At 39.6% G+C, this 21,552-nt stretch overlaps 1 protein-coding gene across 2 annotated transcripts in view; it reads left to right on the forward strand.

Annotated features, from left to right (window-relative positions):
- Window positions 1–20,662, forward strand: part of LOC104675229 (probable C-mannosyltransferase DPY19L1) — a 110,154-nt gene extending 89,492 nt beyond the window's left edge. For both annotated transcript variants that reach the window (XM_030933080.1, XM_030933081.1), the window contains 7 exons: window positions 191–240; window positions 3,252–3,276; window positions 3,992–4,111; window positions 5,570–5,744; window positions 6,516–6,615; window positions 11,350–11,475; window positions 17,842–20,662. In XM_030933080.1, the coding sequence (XP_030788940.1) occupies window positions 191–240; window positions 3,252–3,276; window positions 3,992–4,111; window positions 5,570–5,744; window positions 6,516–6,615; window positions 11,350–11,475; window positions 17,842–17,998 (753 nt within the window). In that variant the 3' untranslated portion in view covers window positions 17,999–20,662. The remainder of the gene's footprint in view (window positions 1–190; window positions 241–3,251; window positions 3,277–3,991; window positions 4,112–5,569; window positions 5,745–6,515; window positions 6,616–11,349; window positions 11,476–17,841) is intronic.
- Window positions 20,663–21,552: the final 890 nt, after the last annotated feature.

Raw genomic sequence — 21,552 nt, forward strand, 5'->3', positions numbered from 1 at the left:
CCCAACAGGGCTATTGAATATTAGCTTTGATCAGATACTACACAAATATAAGATTATGTTGTTGTGATTATTATTTTCTGAGTTCTCTCTTATCTCTATACTTATATTTTCATTAGAAGTTTTACAGTTGAGTTAAAATATTGTTTTTCCCAACACAGCCTTTTTAAAGTGTTTCAAAATCTGTTTACAGGTTCTTAGTGATATGTGGGGTGTCTTAGCTAAACAACAGACACATGCAAGGTAAATATGCTATTAAGAATTTTATTACCTCCTCTGTTCATTTATTAAATAGATATTTACAGTGTATTAATTTTATACTTACATGTTGTGTACCTAATATTTGATAATATATATTTTTTTGTGGTCCATTCCCTTCTTGGCATTTCTTCTTATTTCCTATCTGTGTAGAACACAGCACATCACTTATTCATCCTTCAGATGTCATCCAGTACAATCTGACAGTAGCCCTGCACATAATCTACACTCGAAGGACACAGTTTTGTACTTCAGTTCAGCAGGGAAAGTAAATTATTATGTGAGTGATTTTAGGGCCAGTGGACTGCCTTTTGGGAAATGAGCAGGGAAATATAAAACTGGATTCATACTTCTCACTTTTCACAGAAAATAAATTTCAGATGAAGCAGAGAATTAGGTATAGGAAAAAAATAAAACCCCAAAATTAACCAAGAGAGCATGTTTATAATCTGAGAGTTAGAGAGGCCGATAGCATGCTTGGTATTTTCCTCCATCACACCCTTTATTTTACTCTCTTACCATTTATAACCCTTTGTACTTAAATGTTGATGTGTGACCTGTGTCTCCTGAAGGGAGCGATCATTTTTGTTCAACAGTTTATATACAGTGCCTGCAAGATAGTAAAAAATAGTAGTTGAATGAGTATTTACATATGACTAATGAACACGAAAAGGTAGTCTTGATCCTGTGGTAAAGACATTCAGGTTAAAGTGAAGACCTTTTCACTTCTCGTATTTCTAAAAATTAATAGTATATCCAATGCTTGCCAGAGTGGGAGGTGGTGGATGGGAGGGAAGTTTGGCAGTACACAGTAAAACATATAGTGGGCCTGTCCTCCAGCCCTGCAGTTCCACCAGTGCAAGTCTACCCTCTAGAGATGCTCACAGAAATACAGAGATGATGGGGAGAAATGCCTTTGATAGTACTGTGTGTAATGTGAGAAATGGAAACATCCAAAATATCTCCTATGATCCAATCATAGAGTGGAATGTTAGGCCATCTTTATGGAAATAGGTCCAGTATACATACATTATTGAATTTTTAAAATTGCCAGTGTGTGTGTGTGTGTGTGTGTGTGTGTGTATAGGATAATTATACTTCTGTTTAAAATTTGGAGATTTTTGTGTGTTTGTGCATAGAAGTGATCTAGAAAGATAAATCCTGTAATTATTAAGAGTGTGGGATTGGAGGGTGGAGTGAAGGTAGTTTTAACTCTGCTTTTATTCTTTTGTGGGATTTTTGGAGGACAAGGATTGTTCAATGTATGTATCTATGTGTGTGTGTGTGTGTGTGTGTGTGTGTGTGTATATTTTTTTTTTTGAGACAGATCCTCGCTGTGTTGCACCGGCTGGAGGAGTGCAGTGGCACAATCTCGGCTCACCGCAACCTCCGCCTCCCGGGTTCAGGCGATTCATCTGCCTCAGCCTCCTGAATAGCTAGGTGACCACCACCATGCCTGGCTAATTTTTGTATTTTTAGTAGAGTAGAGACGGGATTTCACCATATTGGCCAGGCTGGTCTTGAACTCCTGACCTCGTGACCTGCCTGTCTTAGCTTCCCAAAGTTCTGGGATTATAGGGATGACCCTATATTTTATAATTTGAATATACACACCCTTATTCCCTCACCTCCAAGTCTCTGCCAACATAATGATAAATTATTGCACATACTCCTGAGAGAATCCTTGTTCTCATTTAGAAACAATTTGCTGTAACTATGCCCTTGTTTATACCTGTAACATTTGAGTTGAGGACTCAGGGGGAAAGAAAAGGTTCTGGTGTACAATGCCAAAGTTTTTCTTCATTTGAGGTGCAATTATGTTTGAAGAGCTGAGGAAGAAGCTACGAAGTTTCAGCTCTAGTATGCAACTCTGGAAGAGGAAGGTAGAACTTTTCACAGAAACAAAGCTCTCCCTTCAGGAATAATGACTTGCCTATAGAAATAATTACAGGGAACCATTGAGTTTCATGGGGTTTTCCGTTCAAATAGGATCAGAGCTCTTTTTTGGAAGAGGAGTGGCGTGTTGACATTTTATTTTGCATAACTACGAAAGCCCGTGTACAAAGGGGAAGAGTAGGACATAAATTTTAACTATGAAAGACGTGAATGCCAATATTCTCTTGACTCAAAGATCCAGGAAGTAAAGTGGGATAGAGGCAGCATGATGTAGTAAAAAGTATATTGGTTCTGAAGTCAGTCAGAATATAGTCCTGGCTGCTACTTAGTAGCTCTGTGACTTCCTTTCCTTGGCTGTAAATTGGGGTAATAAATGGTTGTAGGATTAGAGTGAATGGAATGTGCTAAGCATATTAACATTGTAAGTACTCAACAAATGGTAACTGATAGTTTTAACTTGGTGTGAAAAAAGAATAAAGAAAGAACTGTTTCATCTCCTTCACTACCCCCTTATGTGTCCTGAGTTTGCCAATATATCAGTCTTTTTGAGGCCAGATTCTCAAATTAGATTATATGCTACCTGGATTAACAGTTTATTGAATGTTGAGCTCTAAGTGCCAGGTCTTACTCTGGGTCTTGGGAACATATCAGTGCTTAAGAAAGAGAAGGTGTGTGTTGTCAACTCACACATTCCCGTCTCTGACCCAGACTTCTCCCTTGAACTCAGATTTACACATATAATCACTTACTTGTCATCTGTGCTTGGTTGCCTAGTGAAAATCTCGAAGATTTTTTTCATTCCGTGCTTTGCTGGGGTATCACTAGTGAGGGAGCTGGGACAGCACCGTGTGCCTTTGTTGTCCTGATAAATACCCATCTAGTCAAATAGGATATAACACAACATGGTCCTTCCTCATTAACTTTCTTAGAAGAGTATAGCACTAGTTTTGGCATGGGACTTTTAGTTATTTTGATTTGCCTCTATGTGTCCTGAGAGAATGTTACAGAAGTTGTAAAACTCCTGTTTACAAGATGAAAATGCAAATATATGAAGTGCTTCAATAATGAGTTGATAGCAATATACTTTTTTTCTGTTCCAGAAAACACCAGTTTGATCATGGAGAGGTAAAGACTTAATATCACTATAATTTTACTTATCTTAAAGTTGCATGCATTTGGACTTTCCTTTCTAGTTCCAGTTTCTAACTTTGTTGGCAGTTGTCAGCAATCATCTTGAAAATAACCTGGTATGTGTTTTTTGTGAGAATGCTACATGCAGATTCACTGAGCATTCATTTGTTAAAATTAACTAGGAAACTCATTTGTTCTGCTCTGACAGTTGATTTCTGGAGCCCATTTAGACATACATATGAGATGTCTGTTGCACAATTGGAAATCACTTTCCTCTCTGCTCACCTTGCTGGAGGCCTTAGAGATGTGGTTGGTTACTGCTCCCATCTCCTGGTGGTCCAGTCTGGTTTTAAGGGCAGTTCCAAAATGGAGCCCTCAAATCTTGAGGCAGCAGTCATTTCTTTTACCACTGTCTTTTCTTGGTCTGATGGTAGCATCAAGGTAGATTCAAAAATGTGGGCTTTATTAACTACAGGTTTGACTCAGAGAATCACAGACGCACTTGCCTTAATGACTTTATAATTTTAGCCTTCCACTAAAATGGAACAGTTTGAAAGTGAACTTTAAGAATTGATTTAGAAATTTCAGAAACCTAAGTAGTAGTCCTTTTTGTTACTAAGGAGAACATACCCTTTCTACATATTGCCAGCTTAGTATTCTTAAACTTCACTAACAGTAGGAGTAAAAAATATTTTCTTCTTTCTTTCAGCTGGTTTATCATGCATTGCAATTGTTAGCATATACAGCCCTTGGTATTTTAATTATGAGACTAAAACTCTTCTTGACACCACACATGTGTGTTATGGCATCACTGATCTGCTCAAGACAGGTAACATGTTATGTTGGAGTATAGCTACTATAATAATTTTAGCCTTTATTATTGAGTGGCCCTAAAATAATGAATTACAAAGTCTTTTAAGTGATTATAGTTAAAGCTCTTCATGGTTTTGTACTTATCTTTCTTAAAGGGTAAGGGCCAAAGCTGATCATTTTCTATCTTTAGAAAGACTTTAAAATAGTTGTTGGTGTACAACAAACACTGATTTAGTACAGACTGAGTTCATGGGTGATTACTGCAGGTGCTGATAGAAAGCAGAGCTTAATTGTACAAATAGTAACTTTTTTTTTTTTTGTTTTGGCATTCATATCGCAAAGAATTCTAACAATTTCACGTTATAAGTGCTTGAAAATTATATGGTTTTTTTTGTATCAAACTTAAACTTTTTTTTTTTCATTTGGTACACATTTGTATGTACATTCTTGACTTGTGCTTTTTAAAATCTAGTTTAAGCCTTCCTTGGTGGTTTGCTGCTAATTTTTCCTGGATAACTGCCTCCTTGATCTGTATTCATAGATTTATGCTTCTTCATAGTGTCACCTTTCCATCAGTCAACCAGCCTACGTACAACAGCAGCACCTCCCTTAAACGTAGCAGATAGTCACTAAGCACCTACACTGTGCACTCTAGGGATGGAGGATAGAGTAGTGGACAGAAAAGTCAAAAGCCAGTGTTTATAAGCCCTCAAAAAACTTGAAATCTAGCTCTGTAGACATGTAGAGAAAGATCAAGAGAACAAAGTGTTGTTATGGAGTGTGGACTATTTAAATGTGGAAAAAAGTAGCCAGCCTCGAGGTTCCCAAGCAGAATGTTGATTATGTTAGAAAGGCACTACTTTCCTCCTTTCTGACCCCTTTAGGCTGGCACAGGAGAAGAGGTTGGTTGGAAGCCTTTAATCTTGAGTCTTTATCCCACAGCATGACTGATGATATAGGTTGGTGCAAAAGTAATTGCAGGTTTTGTCAAAATAGCAAAACACGCAATTACTTTTGCAGCAACCTAATAGAAAGTGTCACTAGGGCAGGTTTTGCAAATGTGGGGTTCCTGCTGGTCACACAGGACCTTGCATTCAGAAGGACCCTGAACTTGGTTGAATGTTTGCTGCTGCTGTTTTGAACGTCTTAATAATTTTTTAACAAGAGACCCCACATTTTTGTTTTGCACTGGGCCTTGTAAATTGCGTCGGTGGTTGTGGCTTTACTTGAATCTGGGAGTAGAGAAAGCAGGTTGAGAAAAGAGCTTCCTACATTGTGTTCCACTTATATGAGGCTGATGGTAGAATTCTTTTGATCCCAAAGATTATTATTTTGGGGCTTTTTCTTTAGGATAATTAATCCTTTTTTTGGGACTCTAGCAGAGGCCACATTCTTCTCTGGGAAGAGGTTTTGCATAACAGATGCATACTACTTTATACTAACAATTACCAATGTATTCTTACTTTGGTTTCAGCTATTTGGATGGCTCTTTTGCAAAGTACATCCTGGTGCTGTTGTTTTTGCTATATTAGCAGCAATGTCAATACAAGGTTCAGCAAATCTGCAAACCCAGTGGAATATTGTAGGAGAGTTCAGCAATTTGCCACAAGAAGAACTTATAGAGTGGATCAAATATAGTACTAAACCAGGTAAAATAAAATTAAAAAAAAGCCATATTTTTTAGCTGTTTTTCCCACAATTTTGTATACCACTGCAAACTCTTAAACCCTAGTTACTTCCACTGATCTTACTCTTTCTAAGCAATGTTGCGTTTAGAATATCTAAAACAAAGGAAATATCAATCCTGTTTAAATGGTTTTCTGGGGAAATGTTATACATATGTTCTTAGTAATTTATTGTGCCATTTTTTATAGATTTTAATTTTTTCAAAATTTATTCACAGTCATAAATGCCACATTTAAAATAATTTTTACTGTGCTTATTTTCTTAATGAATTTTTAATATTAGTCCTTCACATTCCTTCTTGAAATAAACTCCTAGAATGTGATATTTTACTCACGTGTGGAAAGGGAGTCTTTGTTGCATCTGAGTGTCAAATTTTTGAATGCTAAATCATCTTCTAGAATTTCTTGTTACTATAAAGCTTTCCTAGTCCATTTGATACTTCTTTTCTAGATTCAGGAAAGATTTCTAAGATTTTTTTCTTGAAAGAAAGAAAGAAATCTTTAATAATGAGATGATGAAGCTCTATTTTGCAAGGAAAATAGTTTACACAGACCTGGCTGCCAACTGCTCCTTTATCAGCCATCTGACTTCATTCTAGTTCTGCCATTGAATCTTGAAGTCATGAACCTGCTGGGCCTCCACTCTGTTACCTGTGAAATAATTGATTTAAACTTGAAGGAGACCCCTTCTCACCTTACTGAGTGTGTTCCTGAGACCTTCCTCTTGCTTTCCAGATGCAGTGTTTGCGGGTGCCATGCCCACGATGGCAAGTGTTAAGCTCTCTGCGCTTCGGCCCATTGTGAATCATCCACATTATGAAGACGCAGGCTTGAGGTCAGTGCACAGTCTTGCATCATCAAAACAAGCCTTCCATGCAAAGGGACAGTGAGTGGAGGACGCCAGCAAAGGAATGAGGAATGTTCCAAAAGGATATGATGAACTGAGGCTTATCGAGTCGGGGAGCAGAAGGCTGAAATAAGACTGCTAAGCTCTAAACAAATCCGTTAAGGCTTCACAGGGCAGGAAAGCGACAAAATTGGGGGCCATCCTCTCTACCAGGCAGAAAAAAGAAGTCATACGATAGCACTTTCCCGCAGGTTAACAGGGCTCTAAAATGTCTAAGTTCTTTTCATCCTGTAACTCCCTGAAGAGTTTAGCTTAGGGTGTTTATTAAGGTTTTCTCATAGGTGATTTTTCTTGAGTTTGGAGAAATGATTTGAAATAGAATCCCATTCAAAGAGGAGTTTATTCTGGTTTTCACCAGTATAGACTGTTAGAATGATCTTGGGTGTTTTCTTTTTTTTTAGATTTTTTTGAGACTTTAGAAAATATCTTTTTTTTAATTTAATTTTTCATGCAGTTTCTAAGGCAGGTGAAGCTATTCATTTTCTAAGTAATTAGGTGAATTTTTTTTTAGTAGCTCAGTTATTCTTTTTTTTTGTTACGATTGTACTTTAAGTTCTAGGATACATGTGCATAACGTGCAGGTTTGTTACGTATATATACTTGTGCCATGTTGGTGTGCTGCACCCATCAACTCATCATTTACATCAGGTATAACTCCCAGTGCAATCCCTCCCCCCTCCCCCCTCCCCATGATAGGCCCCGGTGTGTGATGTTCCCCTTCCCGAGTCCAAGTGATCTCATTGTTCAGTTCCCACCTATGAGTGAGAACATGCGGTGTTTGGTTTTCTGTTCTTGCGATAGTTTGCTGAGAATGATGGTTTCCAGCTGCATCCATGTCCCTACAAAGGACACAAACTCATCCTTTTTCATGGCTGCATAGTGTTCCATGGTGTACATGTACCACATTTTCTTAATCCAGTCTGTCACTGATGGACATTTGGGTTGATTCTAAGTCTTTGCTATTGTGAATAGTGCCACAATAAACATACGTGTTCATGTGTCTTTATAGCAGCATGATTTATAATCCTTTGGGTATATACCCAGTAGTGGGATGGCTGGGTCATATGGTACTTCTAGTTCTAGATCCTTGAGGAATCGCCATACTGTTTTCCATAATGGTTGAACTAGTTTACAGTCCCACCAACAGTGTAAAAGTGTTCCTATTTCTCCACATCCTCTCCAGCACCTGTTGTTTCCTGACTTTTGAATGATTGCCATTCTAACTGGTGTGAGATGGTATCTCATTGTGGTTTTGATTTGCATTTCTCTGATGGCCAGTGATGATGAGCATTTTTTCATGTGTCTGTTGGCTGTATGAATGTCTTCTTTTGAGAAATGTCTGTTCATATCCTTTGCCCACTTTTTGATGGGGTTGTTTTTTTTTTTTCTTGTAAATTTGTTTGACTTCTTTGTAGGTTCTGAATATTAGCCCTTTGTCAGATGAGTAGATTGCAAAAATTTTCTCCCGTTCTGTAGGTTGCCTGTTCACTCTGATGGTAGTTTCTTTTGCTGTGCAGAAGCTCTTTAGTTTAATTAGATCCCATTTGTCAATTTTGGCATTTGTGGCCGTTGCTTTTGGTGTTTTAGACATGAAGTCCTTGCCCATGCCTATGTCCTGAATGGTATTACCTAGGTTTTCTTCTTTGTTGTAATGGCCTTCTTTGTCTCTGTTGATCTTTGATGGTTTAAAGTCTGTTTTATCAGAGACTAGGATTGCAACACCTGCCTTTTTTTGTTCTCCATTTGTTTGGTAGCTCTTCCTCCATCCCTTTATTTTGAGCCTATGTATGTCTCTGCATGTGAGATGGGTCTCCTGAATACAGCAAACTGATGGGTCCTGACTCTTTATCCAGTTTGCCAGTCTGTGTCTTTTAATTGGACCATTTAGTCCATTTACATTTAAAGTTAATATTGTTATGTGTGAACTTGATTCTGCCATTATGATATTAACTGGTTATTTTGCTCGTTATTTGATGCAGTTTCTTCCTAGCCTCGATGGTCTTTACATTTTGGCATGTTTTTGCAATGGCTGGTACCGGTTGTTCCTTTCCATGTTTAGTGCTTCCTTTAGGGTCTCTTGTAAGGCAGGCCTGGTGGTGACAAAATCTCTAAGCATTTGCTTATCTGTAAAGGATTTTATTTCTCCTTCACTTATGAAACTTAGTTTGGCTGGATATGAAATTCTGGGTTTAAAATTCTTTTCTTTAAGAATGTTGAATATTGGCCCCCACTCTCTTGTGGCTTGTAGAGTTTCTGCCAAGAGATCTGCTGTTAGTCTGATGGGCTTCCCTTTGTGGGTAACCCGACCTTTCTCTCTGGCTGCCCTTTAAGATTTTTTCCTTCATTTCAACTTTGGTGAATCTGGCAATTATGTGTCTTGGAGTTGCTCTTCTCGAGGAGTATCTTTGTGGCATTCTCTGTATTTCCTGAATTTGAATGTTGGCCTGCCCTACTAGGTTGGGGAAGTTCTCCTGGATGATATCCTGAAGAGTGTTTTCCAACTTGGTTCCATTTTCCCCCTCACTTTCAGGCACTCCAATCAGACATAGATTTGATCTTTTTACATAATCCCATACTTCTTGCAGGCTTTGTTCATTACTTTTTCTTCTTTTTTCTTTAGATTTCTCTTCTTGCTTCATTTCATTCATTTGATCCTCAATCGCTGATACTCTTTCTTCCAGTTGATCGAGTCAGTTACTGAAGCTTGTGTATTTGTCACGTATTTCTCGTGTCGTGGTTTTCATCTCTGTCAGTTCGTTTATGGCTTTCTCTGCATTAATTATTCTAGTTATGAATTCTTCCACTCTTTTTTCAAGACTTTTAGTTTCTTTGCGCTGGGTACGTAATTCCTCCTTTAGCTCTGACAAGTTTGATGGTCTGAAGCCTTCTTCTGTCATCTCGTCAAAGTCATTCTCTGTCCAGCTTTGATCCGTTGCTGGTGATGAGCTGTGTTCCTTTGCAGGGGGGATGCGCTCTGATTTTTTGAATTTCCAGCTTTTCTGCCCTGCTTTTTCCCCATCTTTGTGGTTTTATCTGCCTCCGGTCTTTGATGATGGTGACGTACTGATGGGGTTTTGGTGTGGGTGTCCTTCCTGTTTGTTAGTTTTCCTTCCAGCAGTCAGGACCCTCCGCTGTAGGTCTGTTGGAGATTGCTTGAGGTCCACTCCAGACCCTGTTTGCCTGGGTGTCAGCAGCAGAGGCTGCAGAAGATAGAATATTGCTGAACAGTGAGTGTACCTGTCTGATTCTTGCTTTGGAAGCTTCTTCTAGGGGGTGTACTCCACCGTGTGAGGTGTGGGGTGTCAGTCTGCCCCTAGTGGGGGATGTCTCCCAGTGAGGCTACTCAGGGGTCAGGGACCCACTTGAGCAGGCAGTCCATCCATTCTCAGATCTCAACCTCCGTGTTGGGAGATCCACTGCTCTCTTCAAAGCTGTCAGACAGAGTCGTTTTCGTCTGCAGAGGTTTCTACTGCTTTATTGTTGTTGTTGTTGTTGTTGTTGTTGTTGTTGTTGTTGTTTAGCTGTGCCCTATCCCCAGAGGTGGAGTCTACAGAGACAGGCAGGGCTCCTTGAGCTGCTGTGAGCTCCACCCAGTTCGAGCTTCCCAGCAGCTTTGTTTACCTACTTAAGCCTCAGCAATGGCGGGCGCCCCTCCCCCAGCCTCGCTGCTGCCTTGCGGTTAGATCGCAGACTGCTGTGTTAGCAATGAGGGAGGCTCCATGGGCGGGCATGGCACCCTCCCGGCCAGGTGTGGGATATAATCTCCTGGTGTGCCCGTTTGCTAAGACCCTTGGTACAGCGCAGTATTGGGGTGGGAGTTACCCGATTTTCCAGGTGTTGTGTGTCTCAGTTCCCCTGGCTAGGAAAAGGGATTCCCTTCTCCCTTGCGCTTCCCAGGTGAGGCAATGCCTCACCCTGCTTCAGCTCTCGCTGGTCAGGCTGCAGCAGCTGACCAGCACCGATTGTCCGGCACTCCTTAGTGAGATGAACCCAGTACCTCAGTTGAAAATGCAGAAATCACCTGTCTTCTGTGTCGCTCGCGCTGGGAGCTGGAGACTGGAGCTGTTCCTATTTGGCCATCTTGCTCCACCCTCCTGATTAGGTGAATCTTATTAGCATCTTCTTTTGCATGACAATAGCATGTACATTTACAAATAAGCTTTTTCATTGAAAAATCAATCTCATCAAGCTAATTTACAGACCAATTTTGTTAAATAAGTTTAGTTTTTCTTAAATCTAGAAATAAAATGAAGAAGTATTTAATGTGAATTACTGTTGATGTCGAAGTTGGTACTGTTGCAGCTTCAGAGTAGTCCTGTAGCTGTGTTTGCTGTAGTTCATCCGTGTTCACACACAGGGTACCACACTCTTACATATGATGGAGTAGTGAAGAATTTAAGACAAATAAATAGGTGAACAAACACAAAGATGACCAAGTTTGGAAATGTAGGGGTGCGTTAAAGGTGACCCTCATCTCCCACGACTTGTCCTCCTTCTGCTTTTGACCTCACTGATGTCCCTTAGCCAGAACTTCCATGGGGAATTTCCTCCTGACTGGATTCCTCTTCATCGTCATCTAGTCTAATTCAGTGCTTTCTTCCAAATGTGTTGATTATATCGTTTTAATCTTGAAAATTTTGTGCCCAATTATTTTTTTTAAAGAGCCAGAACGAAAATAGTATACTCAATGTATAGTCGGAAAGCAGCTGAAGAAGTGAAGCAAGAACTGATGAAGTTAAAAGTGAACTATTACATTCTAGAAGAGTCATGGTGTGTAAGAAGATCTAAGTGAGTATCAACACAGTTAACATTTTATAATCAGAAGACACGAAGGTTAATTCAAGCACATGGCAAATACTTTGCTCGTAACAGGGGTGTGTATATAACATAAAGTATACGTGGAAAAACTTTTTTTTTTTTTTAAACAGGCTCTCATTCTGTCACCCAGGCTGAAGTGCAGTGGCATAATCTGGGCTCACTGCAGCCTCCACCTAATTTTTGTGTTTTTAGTGGAGATGGGGTTTTGCCATGTTGGCCAGGCTGGTCTCAAACTCCTGGCCTCAAGTGCTACTCATGCCTTGGCCTCCCAAAGTGCTGGGACTACAGGTTTGAGCCACCATGCCTGGCCTGAAAAAACTTTTTAGATAATGATTTGGAGACTTTGTTTTTTAGTCTTTATAAATATCTTTTTTAAAAAATAATGATTTGTATGTGTATGCTACCTTAAAGAGATTTTTATTGGCACTAGTTGATAATCTCCCAAATTGTTCATATTTGCTTTTGATGTTTAAAAAAAAAATTCTATTTAAAGTTGGATGTATTTTATTTCAAAAGACTTCCAGGGTCTGAAACCAAGTAATAGGGAGTCTCTTTTGGTGAAGTCAGGCAGCCGAGCACCAGGGGCCTCATTATCCGTACCAGGTCTCTGTGCTACACCATGTCCTGTCGATGGATGGGATACCCTGTCAGCATCAACTCAGAATGAAACTTTTCTTTCCCGGCGTTTTACATCTTATTTGAATGGGAAAAGAACTTTACTGTGACCCACATTCTCTTGGGTTTATAGTTTTTAAAAGTTTCTATTTCCACAGAGATGTTTACTAAGCTGAGTATAGCTCCAAGTGACAGTAAGATCTTCAAAGCAGATGTGAGTCTAAAGCTATCTAGAAATGTGGCATGTAAGTGACTGGACAGCAGGTGACAATAGCCTGCTTTTAAAGTGCCAAAACATTCACTTCATGAAGAGCACAGTACAGGAAGAATTTTATCAGAAATAAACACTATTTTGTGGAATAATAATGTTTTTAAAATTCTTACTACTCTGTAACTAAACAAAAGTGTTCAAGAGATTGTTATATTTGTGGCTTGATCATACTCGCCCACCATATATTTCAGTGACACATATGGTATTAAGACAACATTGTTAAATACTGAGTCGTGAGTGAAAAATAGTTCTGTGACATAGTATTTACAGCTTTGCTCACAAGGAAACTAAAATAATTGTTGATTATAGAATGATTATCCTATGAATGTGTGCTCCATGGTTTGAATTCAGTCAGGATTTACAGAAAATGTTACTTTGTAATAATTTAGAAAATGGTTTAATCGTTTGTGAATATATATGAAATTCACATACTCACCTTTAACATTGTTATATAAATTTAGGACAGAAAAGTTCTAAGCATCTTATGTCGATCTTATCAGGAAATTATATGAAATGAATGGTAGGCTGACATTTGCAATAGGAAGAACTCAGTTCTTAGCATAGCTTTCTACCAGAATTGGGATCTTCTTTATTTCTGTGGGTTTCACTCTCTTGAAACAACTGTAAGTTGCTGGAACATAAAAATAATTTTCATAACCTTTTTTCTCCAAGCTAACAATGAGCCTTGATGCGAGAGTTCATTTTTCCCTAGACCACCACGTAGAGCCTGAATATGTGAAAGTTGCAGAGGCTTTGTGCTGTAGAGTGTCGGGAGAGCTCCCTGGATTTGCATAGCTCTAACAGTGTCATGTTTGGGTCCATGCTGTTTGCAGAGTAGGCAGAGCACTGTTTTACCCACACAAGAAGGGATACGAAGGCAAATTCAGGAAGTATGGCAATGAACTTTGCATACTAAACAAAACAGCAGACATTGAACTGACTTCAGGTCACTTGTGAGCACTCAGACTGAGAGGTGGGGTGCAGAAGAGGGGGTGCTGGATTTCCCCATCTGGACCTTGACTTACCATTTATTGTGTCTGTCACAGCAGGAGTTGAGTGGGAGGAAGTTATGAAAGTGACTCTCTCATCTATTTTCCCACTCATCAAAACAACACTCTCCATCTAGTACAAGATCTAAGCCAGGCTGATGATGCACTGGCAGGAAACCTCGGACAGGGCCACTCTGCTTCAACCTTGACACAAAACAGAAGCTGTGCTTTCTGTCCCGACAGGGAAGCAAATGGGGAGTTCAGATAGGAGGGGAAAGTGAAGAATGACTAATATTTACCTAGTGTTTACATTTAGAGTAGGAAGTTTCTTGACAAAGCTTTCTGCCAGGTTTGGGACCTTCCTTATCTCCTTGGCCTTCACTCTCCATTTCAGTTGTGATCAGCCTGAAACCCCTGTAGACTGCTGGGACATGAAAGTCTGCCGGAATGGGGGAAGCAGATGGGGAACTCAGATAGGGGAGGAAGGGAAAGAGGGATCAATATTCATCTAGTGCTTAATCTGTGCCTGGCAGTTGGTGAGCACTATGTTTAAATGATCCCATTTACAAGTGGCTTAATTGTATAGCTTGATTATTCCTTAAATATTTGACACTGTGTTTATATTTAAACACTGAAATATATTTGCATGCAAGTTGTAGATTAGTTTTTAATTAACTACAGTTCTCTGTTTTCTTTTACTCCAATAATAGAGTTGACATAAAATACATGTATTTAGAAGGAAATTATTCACATTTTCACTAATGCTATTTGCAGATGGCTGGCCTGGGGAAACTTTGGGAAACTCAGATGAGGACTAAATAGTGTTGCACAAGGCACCCAGAGCTCCTCAAGACAGCTGTTTGCCCTCTCTTTTTCCTAAAAGCTGTTGAACTCAGGAAAACTGTGGGTCGTTCTCTAGTTTCTGTGTGTCTCACTCTCTGCCACCATGGGCCCTCAGTGTTGTAACAGTTCAGCCTTGACGTGTATGAGAAAAAAGGTAGAAAACCCATGTCCAGCCATATGATCATAGGTGTTCCATGTCAGCAGAAACCAGTGTCAGCAAGGGGGTGCAAAAAGTGTGCACTTGAACCCTCTTCATGGGAACTCTCATTGGCAAAACATTTCTAGGGGACAGTTTGATGAAGGGAAGGTAAGAAAACATTGTGCAGTCCTTTGGCAGAGTGATAATGCCGCTTCTGGAGCAGGGGTCCCCAAGCCCCCGGCCATGGACCAGTACTGGTCTGTGGCCTGTTAGGAACCCAGCCCCACAGCAGGAGGTGAGTGGAGAGTGAGGGAGCATTACAGCCTGAGCTCTGGCTCCTGTCAGATCAGTGGCAGCATTCGATTCTCATAGGAGCACAAACCCTATTGAGAACTGCACATGCGAGGGATCTAGGGCACATGCTCCTTACGAGAATCTAATGCCTGATGGTCTGAGGTAAAACAGTTTCATCCTAAAATCAGCCCCCTGACCCTCCAGTCCATGGAAAAATTGTCTTGCACCAAACCAGTCCCTGGTGCCAAAAAGGTTGGGGACCACTGCTCTAGAGGTTTAGCTTGTAGAAGGGAGCTCGGTACAAGACTGCTTATAGCTGCATTGCTTTATAATGGCAAGATGGGAGACAAAGTATCTGTCTCTAAAGAACTGGTTAATACATATGAGAACTAGAAGCTTTTCAAAACAATAGAGTAGGTCTTTATGCACTGAGATGGAAAAATGGTGCCACATTTTATTGTTCAGTATAGATAGAGTCCCAGAATAATTCCATTTTTATAAAAACAACTCAAGAGCATCTGTCAGGGTTTTCCAGAGGGACAGAACTAATAGGATAGATGTGGCTGAGTGCAGTGGCTCACACCTGTAATCCCAGCACTTTGGGAGGCCGAGGTGGGCGGATCACGAGGTCAGGAGATCAAGACCATCTTGGCTAACACAGTGAAACCCCATCTCTACCAAAAATACAAAAAATTAGCCGGCATGGTGGCGGGCACCTGTAGTCCCAGCTACTCGGGAGGCTGAGGCAGGAGAATGGCGTGAACCCGGGAGGCGGAGCTTGCAGTGAGTCGAGATTGTGCCAAAGCACTCCAGCCCGGGCGACAGAGCGAGACCCTGTCTCAAAAAATAAATAAATAAATAAATAAATAAATAAACAAACAAACAGATGTATATATGAAAGGGAGTTGATGAAGGAGTACTGACCCACATGATCACAAGGTGAGACCCCACAATAGGCCATCTGCAAGCTGAGGAACAAGGAAGCCAGTCAGAGTCCCAAAACCTCAAAAGTAGGAGAGCTGACAGTGCAGCCTTCAATCTGTGGCTGAAGGCCCAAGGTCCCCTGGCAAACCACTGGTGTAGACCCAAGAGTCCAAAAACGGAAGAACTTGGAGTCCGGCGTTCAAGGGCAGGAAGCATCCAGCCAGGAGAAAGATGGAGGCCGGAAGACTCAGCCAGTCTAGTCCTTCCACATTCTTTTGCCTGCTTTTATTCTAGCTTGCTGGCAGCTGATTAGATGGTACGCACACAGATTGAGGGTGGGTCGCCCTCTCCCAGTCCACTGACTCAAATGTTAATCTCCCTTGGCAACACCCTCACAGACACACCCAGGAACAATACTTTGCATCCTTCAATCCAATCAAGTTGATACTCAATACTGACCATCATGGTATCTATGTATATAATGATATCCGTGTCTATATATGTGTCTGACATTGGATAACAAAAGATCCAGTAGACACCAAATATTGTATGTTCTCACTTGTAAGTGGGAACTAAGCTACCAGGATGTGAAGCATAAGAATGCCATGGACTGTGGGGACTCGGGGGAAGCAAGGGGTGGGGTGAGGGATAAAAGACTACACATTGGGTACACTTGACACTGCTCTGGTGATGGGTGCACCAAAATCTCAGTAACTGCCGCTGAAGAACTTATCCATGTCACCAAAAACCACCTGTTTCCCAAAAGCTATTGAAAAAAAATTTTTTTTTTTTTTTTAAAAAGGTCCAGCAGAATATATGCTGGATTATTTATAGAAGTCACCTCTGAGAAATGCTATTGGAGATGATGGTGACTTTCATTTTTTAAAATATATATAGGTCTATATTTTGATACTTTTATAATGACTTATAAATTAAAGATGTTATTTAAAGAGGGAAAATGATGTACATCCCTGCTGCAGTGTTTGCCTCATGGTGGAAAGTGAGGGAGGGACTGCTACTAAACCTAAGAAGGACTTGTTGGGAATTTTTTTTCTCTTATTTAAAAATAAAAATAAAAAGGGAAGCAATTATGACAAAACTTGAGGAAGCAATTATGACAAAATTGACAAAATTTGTCAGTTGTCTGTAATTTTCCAATATGTTTTTCTGTTTTCTAAAATTCCTCAAAAGGTAGAAAACAGTATCCAACAATTATATCTATAAAACTGTTATTGATTTAAAATAAATGATACTGTTATTTTGAAGAACTTATTTAGACAAATGTCATATGATGCCAATTTTACTTATTCTGTTCTTTATAAAGATGTATTGCTTTTGAGATTTAATTATGTGTTTAAGATGTATGCTCAACACTACCAGAATTTCTTTAAATTGATTCATTCTAGAATATCGACTGTCCAGTTTAAGATGGTTTGACCTACTGATTTTTTGACTTTGTGACAGTGTTAAGGCCGTATGCATTCAGTAGAAAGCATACTTCAAATACCCATACAACCATCTGTTTTTCAGTCTCAGTACAGCATTCAGTAAATTACATGAGATATTCAACATTTCATCATAAAATAGCATTTGCATTAGATGATTTCGTCCAGCTGTTAGCTAATGCAAGTGTTCCTAGCATGTTTCAGGTGGCTCGGCTCAGCTGTGATGTTGGATAGATTAGGTGTATTAAATGCATTTCAACTTACGATAGGTGTATTGGAACATACCCCATTCTAAGTTGAGGAGCATCTGTACAATGAATGCAGCTTCCCTGTGAACTAAGCATATTTGTTCATTATAATTTTTTAAATCCATGTTACACGTTTTTCTGTGTGCTGGACATGACGCTAGATACCTGATCTCTCATAATCCTCACAACAAACCTATGTCATGAGTGTTTATTTCCTCATTTTACAAATGTGAAAACTAAGACCAAGGGAAGCCACCTGCCCAGAACCACACTCTTGGTAAGTAGCTGCGGCAGAGTTTAACTGAGGTGTCTCTTTCCCCAACACCTGGATATATGTATCTGCAGGTCTGTTTCTTTCCTTACAGTCACCTTTGCTGCATTCACCTTGTCCTAAAGTGAGTCATGGCAGCCTATAAAAACTTAAAATAGCTATATGACAGGATTGTTTAAAAACTAAAGTAATTTAAGTGGAGAAAAGGAAATGAGGTCAGGAATATAAGAAGTGCCCTGCTTTATCTGCAGTTATATAATGCACATTGATTTTTAATGTGTACATTCATTTTTCTAGGCCTGGTTGCAGTATGCCTGAAATTTGGGATGTAGAAGATCCTGCCAATGCTGGGAAAACTCCCTTATGTAACCTCTTGGTGAAGGATTCCAAACCTCACTTCACCACTGTATTCCAGAACAGTGTTTACAAAGTCCTAGAAGTTGTAAAAGAATGACTGCTACATGAACTGCTGCCTATGGAGAACTACATCAGTAATGGTTTAATGTTTTGCTAAGTCATGTGTTGTTCATATCCCAAAAACTTTTGTAGGTAACTGTTTTCAAATAGAAAACGTTTTATTTGGTCAATTTGAATGTCATTCTAATTATAAAAATGACTTTTACCTTTATCAATTGGTTACTGTTTCAGTGCACCCTTTAAAATTTGCTATGCAAATGAGTATATGCTTGTACTTGACTTTGATATTTGTGCTAAGGTGAGCAAAGCTACCTGTATAAAGAAAACACAATGGGTTGTGACAAGGGTGACATGAAAATACAGGACAATTCTGACTATGTAGGGGCTGATTTTATAGTGTAAGAACTTTTAATGCTTCTTTTTTCTGCCTCTCGCTGTTGTCTTTTGGACATTTCAGTGATTATTGTAAGTTCTTTGGTCACGTCAGCCCCTGTCATCAGCTTGAGTTACAGTAGATGGGGCAGACATGGAACGTTTGCTGTGTAGAACTGTCTGTCTGTTTTCCTTCCTTGTGCTCTTTTTGTTCTCTGTTCTCTTGTTAATGAAGCTTTTCCTGCCCATTATTAATCCAAACTCTTGGACCTTGTGGTTAGGAAATTCCCTTAACTTCCAGCCATGTGGCATTACCATGTCTCTCTCTCTCTCTCTCTCTTGCTCTCTCTCTTCTCCTGCTCCCCACATTTTCCATCAAATAAGTACTGTTTACTCATTTAGTTGCTTATCGAGTACTTATTCTTGGTTTTAAAAAAATTAATGGTAACTGTATTTTTCTCATTTTTTAGCATTATTCAAATGTTTATATTTTAATACCTTTAAACCACTTTAAAATTTTTCACGTTTAATTATAGTTTTAGGAAAAACTATTTTGAACAACCCCAAATATAGTGCATCTAGAAACTAATGTATATTTGAGTAGACATCATTTATAGTGGAACAGTAGACTGTAGTACATGGTAATTTTTCTTTTACTAGTATGATACAATAGAACATGACTAATTTTGCTGTCAAAAACATAAAGAATAATGATAAATGGAGTTTTTATATTTTACTTTTAAGATTGCCTGTCTTTAATAAGACAAAGCCTTAAGCATTATGTTATAATTTTGGTTCTAAAAACCATTATTTCAGTATGCAGAATGAGTATATTTTGTCCTCCTCTTTAGTTTTTTTCTTCCTATTTATTTTTATTTTGAAAAATTTCTACACCGTCTTTGAATTCCTTGTATGAATTTTTGTTTCTTAGAAGTTAATTTGTGTGAAATGAGATTCTTCAAAACAATGAAACCTCATAGCTCGTGAGAAAAGGTTTTAGGCTTTTAAATTCTAAGCAAACTGTGACTATGGCTGACTACACATTTAATTATCCAGCTTCTCTTTCTTAACCACAGGCAGATTCACCTCATTGTGGATTGTCCTTGAGACCTTAGTCCTCAGGGATGGTTTCTGGTGCCCACTCCTGGAAGCCGCTGTTCCCTTTCTACCTTCTTACCAGAGCCCAAGGGCAGGCCTGGTCTCTGGAAAGCAACAGCTTGCCAACCTCAGTCAGCTGCAAAGCCCTCAGAGAAGCACCGCCCCCAACCCTGCCCCAGAGCCCAGAGTTGCCGCTCCCAGGGATGCTCCTTCCCTGGGAGTGTCCCAGGAGAGGGACTCTGGCAGTGTTCTTCAGATTTGTGGCCACTGTTTCTCATTTGCTGGTTGACTGTTTTTATTTCTTAGGCTTTTGCTAGTTTTAGAAAATAGGGAAGCAGCCCATGATTTGTGAATTAAAAGCAATATTTGAGCGATGATGCACAACAGTCCAGGAAAAGGGGCAGTGGACACTTGAGGCTGAGGATGGGAGTCGACATGGGCGGGGAGAGGGAGGTGCGCTCTGCTTATCTGTGATTGTTGCTCACCTGAGTGTGGCTGATTGTGTACATCCAGCAGTTACAACTTTTAAAAATTTTACAGTTATTTTATATTTTTCTCACCCCCAGTAATTTCCTTCCAAATAAGTTCACATGTAATAAGTAGAAATACTGTATAGGAAAAAAGCATTAAAAATACTATTATAACTGCTTCATTTGCTGGGAACCATTAAAAGTAGTGTAAATTAGCTTTTTCCACAAGGATCCTTTGTAGCAGTGTTTATGAATGTAACTCCCAGAAAAATGTGGCTATATATTAGGGGAGCCAGTTTGGAGCAGAGGCCTGAAGGTCCCTGCTATGCAGCCGTGGCCACAGCTCACAGCACCAGTGCTGTGGAGCACCCGCACCTTTGATGGCAATGCAGAGTGGTAGCAGGCTCCATAGGCGTGACCAAACAGTATTAAAGCTCAGCGTTTTGCATACTTTTAGCATTTAAAAATATTTTTACTTTAGTGTGAGGAAAGTAAGGATGGGCAAAGAGGTGATCAAAATAGCTATAGCTATGACATTTTAGAAAACAAAGTTGGGGCCGTATTTCTTTAAAAAGATAAGCCTCTAAAAATGCTTGGCTGAAAAAGTATAGTGTTAAAATAGGCAGTGACATTAATGAGAAAATGAAAGTATGTATCAGGAATAAAGTGATATTGCATAGGAGTATTGTATTTTTATGAATTTTATGCCAGTTGTTTACATGTACTATATATGTTAAATAAAAAAAATCATTAAAAATGAAGGAAGTGTTTTTCTTGATTGTTATTTTCATTTCCACCTTGATTGTGATCAACTTCGGCCTCATTTTGTAGTCAAACAGCCATGAACTGGTTTGAGTCAGATGGCAGTCCTGAGAAGAGAGGGGGAGGGATCATTGGTCTTGTTGTTGGTAGTGGTAGGTACTGAGATTACCCAAACTTTTCCTGTGTTTATGGTAGAGTCACTTACATTCCTTTATCCTTTTCATTAAGGGACACAGTAATTCAAACTATATATTGGAAATAATTAAAGAGTTGCTAAAAGCTGCTTTAATGTATTTTAAAAATACATTGGTATCAACATTTTCTAAATTGTAGTTCAGTGTTTTTACTTAATACAAATATCAACTTCTTGGCTCATTCTCTATGTAGGTAAGACATTTCAGCTCTGTTCATTCCTGTGTAATTAATTTCTTAACACAATGACACCTTGATTCTGACATATTTGGGGAATGAGGTGTTCTAATACAGTGGTTCTCAAAATTAGCAGGCATCAGCAGCACCTGGAAGGCCTGTACATTGCTGGGCCCCATCACAGGGGTTTCTGATTCAGTTGGCCTATGGTGGGGCCCCAGAACTTGGATTTCTTAACAGTTCTCAAGTGGTGTCGATGCTGTTCGTCCAGGGACCATACTTGAGAGCCTCTGCTCTAATGGATGGGAACAGACTGGCTGGATGACTGGCCTCCAGGGGGCGCTCCATTTCTGACAGCACATCCCCAGAGCAGGTTGATGGACAATCTACCAGGAGCTGAATTTTACCACGTGCCTTCTTTGCCTGTTAGGGGGCGCTGCTTCAATGAAACTTGCAAGGAGCAAAGAACAGATTAGATAATTTTTAATCGGAACACTAATATGAGTTATAGATTATCTAC

Source organism: Rhinopithecus roxellana, chromosome 6, assembly GCF_007565055.1.
Source record: "Rhinopithecus roxellana isolate Shanxi Qingling chromosome 6, ASM756505v1, whole genome shotgun sequence".
Classification (NCBI taxonomy): domain Eukaryota; kingdom Metazoa; phylum Chordata; class Mammalia; order Primates; family Cercopithecidae; genus Rhinopithecus; species Rhinopithecus roxellana.